This window comes from Plecotus auritus (genome assembly GCF_963455305.1).
Source record: "Plecotus auritus genome assembly, chromosome: 7".
NCBI lineage: Eukaryota > Metazoa > Chordata > Mammalia > Chiroptera > Vespertilionidae > Plecotus > Plecotus auritus.
The window spans coordinates 164226251-164240267 of NC_137774.1; the positions used below are offsets into that span (position 1 = coordinate 164226251).

A 14017-nucleotide genomic window follows, 5' to 3' on the forward strand; every position below is an offset into this window, starting at 1 on the left:
CAGATATATACAGTTTTACTAGTGGCTACATCATTTTACATTTCCACCAACATTACACAAGGCTTCCAATTTCTTTACATCCTTGCCAAACTCATTATCTTTTGTGTTTTTATTATAGCCACTAGAGGCCCGGTGCACAAAATTCCTGCAGGGGGCAGGGGTGTCCCTCAGCCAGCCTGCACCCTCTCCAATCTGGGACCCCTTGGCTCCAATTCAGGACTGCTAGCTCCCAACTGCTCACCTGCCTGCCTTCCTGATTGCCCCTAACCGCTTCTGCCTGCCAGCCTGATCATCCCCTAACCCAGGGGTGGGCAAACTTTTTGACTTGAGTGCCACAATGGGTTCTTAAACTGGACTGGAGGGCCGGAACAAAAGCATGGATGGAGTGTTTGTGTGAACTAATATAAATTCAAAGTAAAGGAGCGGAGGGGAGAGCAAGAGAACCAGATAGAACAGCCGGATCCGGCCCGCGGGCCGTAGTTTGCCCACGGCTGCCCTAACCACTCCCCTGCCAGCCTGATTGCCCCTAACTGCCCTACCCTGCAGGTCTGGTCACCCCTAACTGCCCTACCCTGCAGGCCTGATGCCCCCCAACTGCTCTCCCCTGCAGGCCTGGGTCCCCCCCCAACTGCCCTTCCCTACAGGCCCGGTCGCCCCCAACTTCCCTCCTCTGCTGGCCTGATCACCCCTAACTGCCCTCCCCTGCAGGCCTGATCACCCCCAACTGCCCTCCCCTGCAGGCCTGATCACCCCCAACTGCCCTCCCTTGCAGGCCTGGTCCCTCCCAACTGCCCACCCCTGCTGGCCTGATTGCCCACAACTACCTTCCCTTGCAGACCTGGTCCCTCTCAACTGCCCTCCCCTGCTGGTCTGATTGCCCACAACTACCCTCCCTTGCAGACCTGGTCCCTCTCAACTGCCCTCCCCTGCTGGCCATCTTGTGTCCACATGGGGGCAGTCATCTTTGACCACATGGGGCAGCCATCTTGTGTGTTGGAGTGATGGTCAATTTGCATATTCTTTTATTAGATAGGATTAGATAGGATAGAGGCCTGGTGCATGGGTGGGGGCCAGCTGGTTTGCCCTGAAGGGTGTCCCGTATCAGGGTGGGGGTTCCCTTGGGGCATGGGGTGGCCTGGGCGAGAGTCCTGTTGTGGTTTGTAGGCGTGCCACACCCCCCGGCAACCCAAGCGGAGGCCCTGGTATCTGGGATTTATTTATCTTTTATAATTGAAACTTTGTAGCCTAAAGCGGAGGCCAAGGCAGGCCAGGGCTGCAGAAGCTTGGCTTCCTCCATCACCAGGGGCAACTCAAGCCTTCTGCTCTCTCCATTTTCATGGCTGCTGCCATTTTTATTGGGATTTACTTATCTTCTATAATTGAAACTTTGTAGCCTTGAGTGGAGGCCTGGGCCCGCCAGGGTGTGCAGAAAGCTTGGCTTCCTCCATTGCCAGGGAAACCTAAGCCTCCTGCTCTCTTCGTGGCCGCCGCCATCTTGGTTGGGTTAATTTGCATACTCGCTCCTGATTGGCTGGTGGGTATGGCTTGTGGGTGTAGCGGAGGCATGGTCAATTTGCATATTACTCTTTTATTAGATAGGATAATAACAGGTATGAGGTGAAAGCTCATTGTGGTTTCAAGTTGCATTTCCTAAATGATTAGTGATGTTGAGCACCTTTTTATATACCTGTTGTCCGTTGTATGTCTTTTTTGGAGAAATGTATATACAAGTACTTTGCCCATTTTTGTGGTTGTTGTTTACTATTGAGTTGTATGAGTTTCTTATGTATTTTAGAAATTGAGCACTTTAAATATCTTTTCCCATTCCATACATTGCCTTTTCACTCTGTTGAAAGAAATGGAACTTAGAAAATAGCAGTTTTAAGATGTTCACACAAAGTAATACATGTAAAGCACTTAGCTCTTGAGCTAAGTGCTTTACATGTATTACTAAATGTATGTGCACATACATTTATTTAACACTTTGTACACCATACTTTTTTAATTAAATTCAAAATAATTTGATGCATGGCAGTTATCTGATTAACATATATTTATTAAGCACCTAATATGTGCCAGGACCACTCTAGACCCTATATACAGTAGCAACCTAGCAGGAAAAATTTCTGCCATGTATACTGTCCTAGTAATTAAGCACTCAATAGTCAGCACTCAGTAAACATGTTAGCCTCTGATTTTGTTATGTATTGTGTTATTATATTAATAAAATGTAGTATTTCGGATGAAGAAGAGAAAAGTACTTGCACCTAAGGGCCTTGACATTTACTGTGTACTCCTTAGCAAAGCACAGAGGGATAATTCACTTAATTACTTGCTTGTTTCATATACGCAATGACAAAGTAAGCATTTAATGAATGGACATTTTTAAAAGGCAGCACATTGATTCAGTTCCCTTAATAAAGAAAATGTCAATTCAATTAAGAAGTCATCTAGCAAATAAAAGAAACAGACCCAAAGGTAGCCTCAAATTTTAATACTGCAATAGTGAACAACATTTTTTTAAGTATAAAGACTTAAGTACTGAGCTGGTTACTTGTTCATTTTGTGTGAATTTTTAAATAATATGGAAAATATTTATTTAAAAATCAAGCATAGAGGAAAACCTGTTAGTTTTTTAAAAATGATCCAGCTTTCAGCAAAGATATAGTAACAGGATCGGGAAATACTTTCAATAGCAACAAAAACATACAGACCAGAAAAATGAAACACCAGTTTTCAAGACCCTGGATTTTAGACAATGAAGGATGGTGATTCCTTAGAGACACAAAGCAGAAAAGGGAGCCCTGCAGATGTCCCAGCGTACTGCCTTGGGAAGGTTTCTTCCAGAAAGTGTAGAAGGGGTAACCCAGACAGAGCCAGAGAACTTGGGGAGTTGGGGAGACAGCACTGAGAGTCCAGGAAGCTAGAGGTGGCTAGAATTTGCAGGGAAAAATAGAAGAAAGGCAGTGTAGGGTAATTAGCCCTACACCAAATGCTGTTCTGTTGCTCCAAACAAATCAATACAAAACTCAAATGTAACAAATTTCTTCCATATAACTATGCCCCTGAACAGATCTTAAGATATCTGTAAGAATATGAAGACAACCAGGACAAAACAAGGTAGCATTCAAATGTTTTATGTTCAAAGATCACCACATGTGAAGAGGAGTGGAAGTGGACCTCATACTAAGGAGAAAAATCAATCAGTTGAAACTGACACAGATGCTAGAATCAGGACATTTAAACAGTTTTTATATGTGTTCCATATGTTCAAAAGTTAAATAGAGCCATGGAAGATACAAAAATTTCCCCAGTGAAACTTCTGGAGATGTTTCATTTGTCTGAGATAAAAAATACACTCTATAGGATTGATGGTAGATTTGACATTACACAAGAAAAGACTGGTTAACTCAAAGACACCAATAGAAATGATTGAAAATGAAACACAAAGGGAGAGAAAAAAATTTTTATATGGGAAAAGAATTTCTGAGCTGTGGGACCATTCCCAGTGACCTAGTATACACTTAACTGTACTCACTGAAGAAGAGGAGACAGTAGGGAAGATAAAGAATTCTTTGAAGAAATAATGGCTGAAAATTTTTGAAATGTGAAGGAAACCATAAATCCACATATTGAAAAATTCCTGTGAACCCCAAGCATAAGAAACATGAAGGAAACAATTCCAAGAAACGTGAAAATCTAGTTATTCAGTACCAGTGAAAAAGAGAAAATCTTAAAAGGAGTCAGAGAAAAAAGGCATTTTGTAAAAAAGCAAACAAAGATAAGTAATACCATAGATTTTTTTTCTTTGTCAGAAACAATGCAAATGAGGGGACAGTGGAGCAAAAATGTCTTAAAAAATGAGGGGAAATAAAGACTCCTGTGAGCCTTGTAAAGCTGGAAAAATTTATCACCTAAGGAACCACATACAAGAAATATTGAGGGAAGTCATTTAAACAGAAAGAAAATGATACCAGATGGAAATACAGATCCATAAAAAGTGATGAGGAGCACTGGAAGTTTTGACTATATTTGAAAGGCAGCTTGCTCATGAAAAAATGTCTCCTATCACTTCCCATTGATAAGAATAAAATGGAGAAAGCATGCAGTGATGTCACAGCCTTGGAGCAAGCACAGGCAAGACAGCATCTGTCCCAGGACTCGGAATGCTGAGATGTCTCACCCTCTTTGGCTATTTTTAACATATGCAAACGTGCAGCAAATTGAAGTCCTTTAAAATATACAAATAATGAATTTCCATCTACCTATAAGGAGTTCGCTATAGCCCTCCGGTACTGTGTTTTTAAGGTGTTACCATTTCAAAGCTTTGAGTTGGTTTCCTGTTATACAGAGAAATTTAAGATACTACATTATACATCCTGGGAATGAAGAATCTTCTAGAACTTTCATATTTTTATGGAAAGAAACTGACAAAAAAAAGAGCAGAACTTGAAGGGAGAGAAGAAGGGAAACTTAGCTGAACAAATTACACTCAGCCCAAGTCTTGGTAGTCACTCTTTACAAAGAATCGTTGCTGTCCTTCTGGATATATAATAATAAAAGTTTGATCTCAAACAACAGCATGCCTCCTAAGTTTTAGCACCCCACAGGAAAAGTTGAACTGTCATATGTAGAGTGTCTCAAACTTATAGCCCCTAAGTAATGTCAACAACAAAAATTCTGCTCTTATGAAAAAGAGCAAGGATATTTTTAATTCATGTAGAGGACACAATAGTAGATCCCACTTTTTAAAGGACTCATCCAAGAATGTTCCAGGGTAGTAAGTAGAAATAACTCATCTTCTCTGGAAAGACAAATCCTTGCAACGTTGGGAGTTTTAGTTTTCCCAAACTGACCTCAACCCTATATTTCAGTATTTTTCAGCATTCTTCTTTCTTAATCACCTAAATATAACTGTGCAGATATTTTTCAAAGAAGTTAAATGTGACATTGTAAAAACATTTCTTTAGTTAAAACATGTAATTTGCTTTCATTATACTTATTTAAGAACTTAAGTGTATGGGAAAGTAAAATATAACAACAAAACTATGGTACAAAGTCCAATATTTGGAACAATCAAGATTCTTGATGTATTCACTGAATCATTTTTCATTCAAGTTAATCCTTTAACAGTGGATTTTGGGTGCCTCTGTAGACCCATTCTTCATCGGTTTAATTGGCTATTTTAAAAAATAATATAGCAAAATGTCAAAAGTTATTTCCTCAGTAACTAGCCTGTGTAGAATCAGTATTATTGCCATTATGCTTAAATTTAAATCATAAAGAAGTGTAGGTTTAAGCATTGCTTTTCTTCAGTCTGTAATAGGTTAGTAATATGAGAATCAAATTAGTATATTGAGGCAGCTAATAAGCCAGTAAGGAATAAACTCTATACTCCAGATGATAGAAAAATTAAATGTTCCACTTTTGGTATCTGGGGTTGCTGGTCATCTGCCAAACATAGCATAGGCTAATTTTTCTCATTTAGTCCTCACCCAAACCCATTTAACAGGTGATACAATTGATATTTAGATTACATAACTTATTCAAGGCCCTGCAGCTGATGGGTCCCAGGACTCTGATATAAACTTGGGTCTGTCTGAACTGCAAATCCTTCTTTGATTCCACATCAACATTCTCTACTTCTTACATTTGACATCTTGGTAAACCAGATATTTCCCCTCAACTGTCCTGTCATTTGGGTCTGAATTCCACTTTTTATACAGATGACAGAATTAAACTTTTTGGTGGTTTTCTTTCAGGAATTACAGTTTGAAAGACTGACGCGAGAGCTGGAGGCAGAACGCCAGATCGTTGCCAGCCAGCTGGAGCGATGCAAGCTGGGGTCCGAGACGGGCAGCATGAGCAGCATCAGGTACTGGGCACCCCGTCCCCGGGGCTCTGTGCTCCGAGTTGCCAGGGGAAGTAAACGGTGGGGTTTTTCTTCTCCGTACAAACCTTGCAGCGGAATTGGAGCATTCAGTCCGATGTTGGAAAGGAATTGTAACCGACCTGATTTCAGATGTTCAAAAGAAGTCTGAAACGGCTGGTTTGTACTTGAAACTCTTTTAACAAAATTAATCCCTGCCCTGAATGCAAATTATACATCATTTTGTACAAAAGAAGGCTTTTAGTTCAGGCAGGTTGCTTGAAAGCAGGAGAAGCCATATCAAAGTCTCCCAGTTTGTTGTTCTTTTCTAAATGATCTGGAGTTGCAGGTTCTGGAAATGAGAGAGAGAACATTTCGATGCAACCTGTATCATCTACTAATATATGATGCTAAATTATAAAATTGCTCCTCCTCTGTGTACCACACATTCAATTGCCATGTGTAAAAAATATTTCAAATCCATAGATAGAATGATTGATTATTAAATTGGGGGTTGGTTTGAGGTTATGAAATATTTAAGAACAAAACAAAATATAGTCATTTGGCCACAGAATAAATGCTCCACCTAGGACCTTGTTTTTATATTTAAAAATAAAAGTGTGTTTGTGTGTGAAATTGAAATAAACATACATGAAGTCCTATAAGTCAACTTCAATTTCTCAGAAGTGCATTGTACTTTTCTGTCATCTTCTATGTTGTGTTTGATGCTACATTTTTTTAGGGACATGTCTTGGTTTAGGAAATAATAGTTACTGTGGCAAATAAACTTCAACATTATAGTAACTTAACAAAATAGCAGATTGCTTTTCATTCATGCAAAAGATAGAGGCAGGGGATGCTGGTCAGGGAGCTGCCTTGCTTCCCTCTATGCCAGGAGCAAAGGCCTAACTCTTGAGAACCCCTGTGGCCTCATTGGCAAACACATCACTGCATCCACAGCCCATTGGTGAGAACCAGTCACATGGCCTCTCATAGATGAGTGGGGCAGGGATTCCTAGTCCTGGGGTCGACACCCACTCTACTCAGGAAGCAAGAGCTTGAGTTTGGTGAGCTCTTAGCTACTGCTGCCACAAAAGAACTAAAACATCACTGTATCCATTGCTCTAAAGCATTTATCATTGCAAGAGTAAATCTGTGGTTGGAAGATTTCATTTTGGAAGCACCTGCCATTAGTCTTTTAACATTGTTCTTGTGTTCGTGGAGCAGTGGGTACACTTTAAATAGAAGTTACTGCGACTCTTATTGTTAGAATAGGTTATTTGAATGGAGATCGTTTTCCATTGCAAAGCCGTTATTTGGAGTATGTGGAAGCATATTCACTTCTGTAATACCTCAGTAGTAAGAAGCAGCAAGTAGTTAAATTGTGGTCTCTTAAACTCAGCACCTACTTGTCTGACCACCCAAATTAACAGAAACAGGATACACAAGAAAAAGAAAAAGTGATTTGTGTCCACTTGAAATTGTGTTCAGAAGGTTGACTGGTGGAAGGTGGTGAGAAAAATATTTATAAGTATATATTTTTATTACTGTATGTATTGAAGAGCTGATTGTTATTGCTGAACACCTCCTCAGAAGCTAAGCCTGTTTTGAGGGTTCATAAGCACCACTGAATTGACATCTATTTGGCTTTGAAACCAGTTGTTTCCTGATTGGCCAGATTACCTGTTGAATGCATATTCTTAATCTTCCTGTGTGATATTTTTGCATACTATACACCTTTTATTGTTTCATCTACCACCAGTCCCTGGTAGGAGAAGGTCTGGGGGACCATGTTGTACCCTGTGCCGCAATTTCCAACTTCTGATTGGATCAGAAGGAGACATCTAACCCAAGGACAATCCGTCCAGTGAATAGCCTGAAAGAAATTGGGCTCTTACTCTTGAGAATGTGAAATAAGTGACCCCAAATCTGTGAACTCCAGTGGTGAATGCTAGGAGATGGTGGCCTTGTGGTTTGTGTGCCAGTGGAGGAGCCCGTGGTGACAGGGATCATCTTGTTTCTGAATGTTACAGAGACCAGTTCAGTAATCACTAAGACTGCTGCATCTCTGATATTTCATTTATATTCTTAAAAACTCCTCCCCCCCCCCTCATTTTATTGGATTGAGTTGATTTCTTTTCTCAGGTCCAAAGTGTCTTAGATAGAACACATCATTGAGCTACTGAACTGGACAGAAAAATTACCCATGACAGTGTTTGGTTCTTCACCTATAACTTGTATCCTTAGCTCGCAGCTCATAGTATATTATCAGTAATTCTGTGTTAAATGTGTATTAAGTAATACTGTTAGGAGCAGCGGACACTGACTAATTATTTACCCCACTATATACCTCTATAATATTCGGTTTTCATCAAGCTTAATTATTTTGTATTTTGGAAACCTCTAATGTATGAATCTGCATTTGAATAGTACAAACAATTTACTGATATTTCACTGGAGGAAATCCAATACATAGCTTCTATTTTTTTTTTTTTTTTGGTCATAACCTAGTGGTTTGCTGAGCTTCAGAAATGCACCTTTGGAAATTCAAGTCTTTATAACCGGTAATAGACAAATCTAGTTAGCACATCAAAAGGGATATTTAAAAATAAAAAATAGAATATAAACAATTTTTGAAAAAGGAGAACAGGTAAAGAAGTCTGATAATTTAGATGTTTCATATTCTGGAGGGATAAGAGAGTTTTATAACAAGAATAAAACAAAATTAAATATTTTCAGACTTGTTATGTAAATGATAAAAATGATAATTCTAGTTTGGTTTTCCTCTGCCTTTATTGGTGATAGGAAATTGCTTCATCTGATTTCTCAGACCTCATTTCTGGTAGTCACAATGACAATTTGAACGTTTTGAAAAATGTTATTAGTATGCATTTGTAACAGTCAACTTTATAATAGCCAATCAACTAAAAAATGAGAGCACTGAGAATTTGGAGAAGGGAGAATCTGGATCCGTGTTGTAGCATATCAGCTTCTGCATCCAAGTGTCTACAGTAGAAGTAACTACAAATAGGACCATTGTGATCTCTTAAACTCTTCACAGACTTTTCTACACACCCAAATGCATATTGTAGCTTCCAGAATCCAGATCCAGATCATTTAGTGGTTGTTTGAGTGTTATCATTCCCCTGCCAAGAAATTATTAGTGCTTCTCACAGCAGCTATACGTTCACCATTTCTTCCTATGTTCTTTTTCCTCACTCTGCTTCCAGGCCAAACCTCTCTAATCTATTGGATTTTTCTCCCATCCTACCAATAGTTTGGTTCCATACCTTCTCCCTGATTCCTCAGAACCATCCAGACCTGAAGCTGGAACATCATTTGTTCTGATGGTGCCCTTTATTCAGGGTCAGGATAAAATCCCTCTTGCTAGTAGCCCACTCCCACCCTCTGGCCAGTTGGCTCACACCTGTCCCTCAGGCAAAGGTTTGCCCAGGAGGTCTTGTCTAGCAGCCCCATGGGCCATTTATTCCCTCCCAGACTGGGACCCCTGTTTTGGTTTTATAAGTCAAGTGGTCTGAGGACCTTCCTGTGTCCATGCCTTTGTCATGCTCTACACCCCTGTACCAGCATTCTAACTCACCTCTTTGGTTGCAGTCTGCACAAATCTACCCTCCGTGTGGTGTGTTAGATCTGCGTATGCATAAATCAGAATCATGTCTATAAAGGACCTTTCCCCCCACTTCTGCTAGTTCATAAATATACCAGTATTTCCCAGTCGATGCCTGTGACCAAGGAATCCCTTCCACCTAGAATACCCTCCCTTTTTTGCTTTGTCTCTTTCTCCTGTGGATCTATATACTCAGCTGAGGGCTCACAGCCTTCTGAATGCCCTCTTGACCAGTCCAAACTGGGCCAGGTGTACCTTTCTTGGGAATCATTAGAACTTAACAAAGCATTGAGGATGAGCCTCTGTTGACCCTTCTAGAAGTCCCCGGCCACAGAATATTTTAACCTTCATTCGAAGGATATGTAGGGATTTCTTATGTGCTGCTGAAAATTTAAGGACAATAAAATTAATGTCTACTTAAACTCCTTGATTCTCATAGGCACTAAAAACATAGTGGGAGAGACATAGATAAAAATCACAGTTGGACATAACTTATAAACTCCTCCAAAGAAGACCTGACTCTTGAAAGGCATGATGATTATGATGATGACGACGAACAACAATGATGATAAGATGATGAAGATATTGATGGTCTAGAGCTCAGAGATGAAGGAAGTCAAGAAATTCAGTGCCAGAGAAATTTGACACATGATAAAGTCTTCCTTGCCTGTGTGGGTAGCACTGCACATGCTCCTAAAGGCAGAGGATGACCCCTGACTTACAGAGAAGAGAACCTCAGTCCTGTAACCAAAAGGAATTCATTTCACAGCTTGAATGAATTTGGGAGTAAATTATTTCCCAGAATCTCCAGAAAGGAAAGTAACCCGGGGGAAACTCTGGTGATAGACCTTGCAAAGCCCTGAACAGGGAACCCGATTATGCCATGCCCGAACTTTACAAAACTTGCAAAACTGTAACAAAACAAAACAAAAATAGACATTGTTTTAAGTTGATAGTAATTGGTTACTATACTTTTTAATAGGTTGTGTTAGATACTCAGGGTGAGGCAAAAGTAGGTTTATGGTTGTTCATATGGAAAATAATACAGTAATTAATAACTAATAATACAAGAATAAACTGTTTTGTATACTCACAACTGTAAACGTACTTTTGCCTCATTTGTATACTATAGCAAGTTGAATTATGCAAGTTTATTAGAGAAAATAAATTTTATTCTGTGACTATCTGTATTCCATTCAAAAGTTTAATTTGTATATCCAGTTGTATTTTTCATGCATATACACATGCATTCGAATTTACATATTAAAACAACACGCCATTTTGATTCTAAGAAGTGGAAGTATTTGAATGTGGAATGGAGTCATTATTTAGTATAGAATACGGACAACTAAATAAAGCAATCAGTTTAGCTTCACCATTTTTTAATGTAGATGCCCAAGACGCTGATTGGAGTTATATATATATTTAAAATGACAAATGTAATATATACATGAAAATATCTTGCTCTCTTATTCCTGCAGATGAACTATTGAATTTCTTGCAAACACATTTTCACAAATATCTGCCATACCTTGGAGAGTGGAATACAAAAAGGAATTAATGTTACAAGTGTTATCAAAGGTTGTTCTCTTTATTAACTAACTCCTGTGAGCCCAAATGCCAACAATTCTATAAATATTGTACAGATCTTTTTCATTCCTACAAAGAAGTCAGGCTTATTTTAGAGAAAGTGCTGACTTCTGGTTTAATTAGTTACTTGTGTTGTGAAGAAACACAAGTCAAGTAGTTCCATACATTTATTTCACAATGAAATGTTTATATTTAAAAGCATGGTCACTGAACTTTCTTAAGGAAATAAATCATATATGAATATAATTGTTTCTCAAAGTCAGACATTTTGCGCATTTTTAAAAATTTTCTATAGGACTTAATATCCTTAAACAAGTAGATACTGACATTTATTCTTTTATATGCAGAAGGAATAAGTCAGTCAAAGTATTTTATTTTGAAAACCAGATATCTTAGATAATTTTAAAATTTTTAGTTTTTAAAACATTTTATTATGTTGTTATTTATACATATACATACATTTACAAAAACAGTTATGTAGCCAACGATTAAAAATTACTCATCGTCAGAATTCTAGATTTTTACCATGCTTTCCAGTAAAATAAATAATCACTTTCAAATAAATTATTTTTAATTTAATTTTTTATTAAACACATTTTTTATTTTAAAATTAGAGAATAACTGTTGATTCCCATAATAATTTTTCATGTGCTTAAAATATTACTCTTCCAACAAAGTCATACAGATTTATTTAAATGAGACATTTAATTTATTGAATTGGTAATCAGAAATAACATTGCAGTGGCATTTGTGAAGTCATTTAGAATGTCTGCTTCATTATAAAAACAGAAGAAAAGAACAAAATATAAGGACTATATTTTGATGGTGTTTTCTGCATTGCCAATTTTATTTTAAAACACGTATTTTTCTCTTGTTTCCTTCCAATCTAAATTCCAGACCAGAAACCTCCCTCAAGAATATTCCCCATTTTCTTAATTCTCTTCATGAACCCCTGTTCTTCTTGTCTTAACCCTTGTACCACCATCTTTTCCTGTTACCTCTATTTATATATTTTTTCAATTGCTTGTTTTTAATGATGAAATGATTCTTTTAGGATTTTCTATTATAGTTTTTCCCTTTTCCTACATAAATTAGGAGGAATATTGTAGAATACTTTCGGGGACCTCAAGCTTCATGTTCATGATTCCCAGCACCATCACATTTCTGTCCAGGCCTCCACTCAGAACTCTTTCTTCTTCAGAGAGAGCATTTACAGCTATTGCTTGTTTTACTGGGAAGCATTTATTTCTCTAGTTTTTTTTGTTTTGTTTTTTTCTTTTACCTCCCAGTTGTCAGGCCTGTGAGCCTTTCCCACCTGCCTAGAGTCCGAGGTCCCTATGTTGAGCCATCACTATAGTACCCTAGTGCCTTTGAACTCCTAATCCAGTAGCAAAATTTACAACCTGGATTAAAGCTGCTGCCTTCTCCTCACCTCCAGGAAGTTTTTGTTTAGCCTTCTCAGCAACTAGAAGTAGGTGCTGTCCCTCTTCTGTTTTCTCCCCTACTCTCTAATTCCCCAAGCGCAGGGACTGGGAGTATATGCCCAAGAATGGCCAGCACATGATAACTGTTCAGTCAATACTGAATGAATAAATGAATGAATGAGTATACAGTACTTTTATTACTGTTTTTATTCCATTGCTATTGTTGCATAGAATTCACCAGTTTTATTAATCTGTAAATACTGTCATCTTTCTATATTCCAGAATATATTTTCTGTATGACACATATATAATAAATTATATTTCATATCAAATATTATACATTTTTCTGACCAAGCTGGATCAGAATATTATGTTTCATTATTCATTCTAATCAGTTTTCTTGTTGAAACGGTACCTGGATACCAGGGCCTGTTGGATTGATGTACTCTGTGTGGGAATCTGTGGTTGATAGAGTCTCATGCTTTCACTTTGATCTTAAGAAGATGATAAGAATAGTGATATATCAATAATAGTGCTAATTTTTATAATTATAATGGTAGTATTTATTGAGATTCCCATAGGCCAGGCACAACATTAACTGGCTTATGTACATCATGCTATTTCCTCCTAGTGAGCCTGTGAGTTAAATCTTATTGTTAAATATTGTAGAATGGAGAATACTGCAATTCAGAGAGGAAAATTCACTTTCATAACATCCAACAGCTAGTGACCAAACATTGATGTTTGACCCCATGTATCTTTATTTCTCAAGTACACATGCTAAAATGCCTCACCACAATGCTTGTTCTTGAATTATGTTGTAAATGACCATCTAAATAACCCCAGTTCATTTCTACCCACTTTATTTTGGGACTTATTTTCTGTTTCTTTTTCCTCCTCCCTTGCCCATCCCAATGATTATGGTTATTTTGAAGTTCTTTATCGGAATATGTTTCTGAGATTCATTCTTATGCACATGAAGTAAAGGGTGTTAATATATGTTATCATTGCTTTTAAATACATCCAGAGTAATTATTCATTATTCTCTTGCATATTTCCAATAAACAAATTGTACTAATATTTATGTCCACAAAATGTTCATTATCCTATTGTCTTAGTGTCTTCAGGCTGCTATAAAAGAATACTATAGATTGGGTATCTTATAAACAACATAAATTTATTTCTCACATTTCTGGGGGCAAGGAAGTCCAAGATCATGGCACAGGCAAATTTGCTGAGAGCCTGCTTCCTGGTTCATAGATTTTGAGATAGATAGATTTTGTGTTAGATACTCAGGGTGAGGGTAAATCCTGGGGTAAAGATAGGGAACTGGAACAGACTGTTTCACACTGAGAAATCAAGTGGAGTGGGCCTTTTAATAAATAATCACTGGTTCCATTTAAACAAACGTTATGCGTATTTCTGAGGGTCCAGCTTGTTAATCAACACTTCTTATGCTCGAGGCACGAATATGATGCAGCTCCTGGCCTCCAGGTGTTCACAGAG

The 14017-nt window shown here is 38.1% G+C and overlaps 1 protein-coding gene across 7 annotated transcripts in view; it reads left to right on the forward strand.

Moving 5' to 3' along the window:
* Positions 1-14017, forward strand: part of CTNND2 (catenin delta 2) — an 804920-nt gene that overhangs the window by 315284 nt on the left and 475619 nt on the right. For all 7 annotated transcript variants that reach the window (XM_080680431.1, XM_080680434.1, XM_080680433.1 and 4 more), the window contains one exon: positions 5763-5875. In XM_080680431.1, the coding sequence (XP_080536557.1) occupies positions 5763-5875 (113 nt within the window). The remainder of the gene's footprint in view (positions 1-5762; positions 5876-14017) is intronic.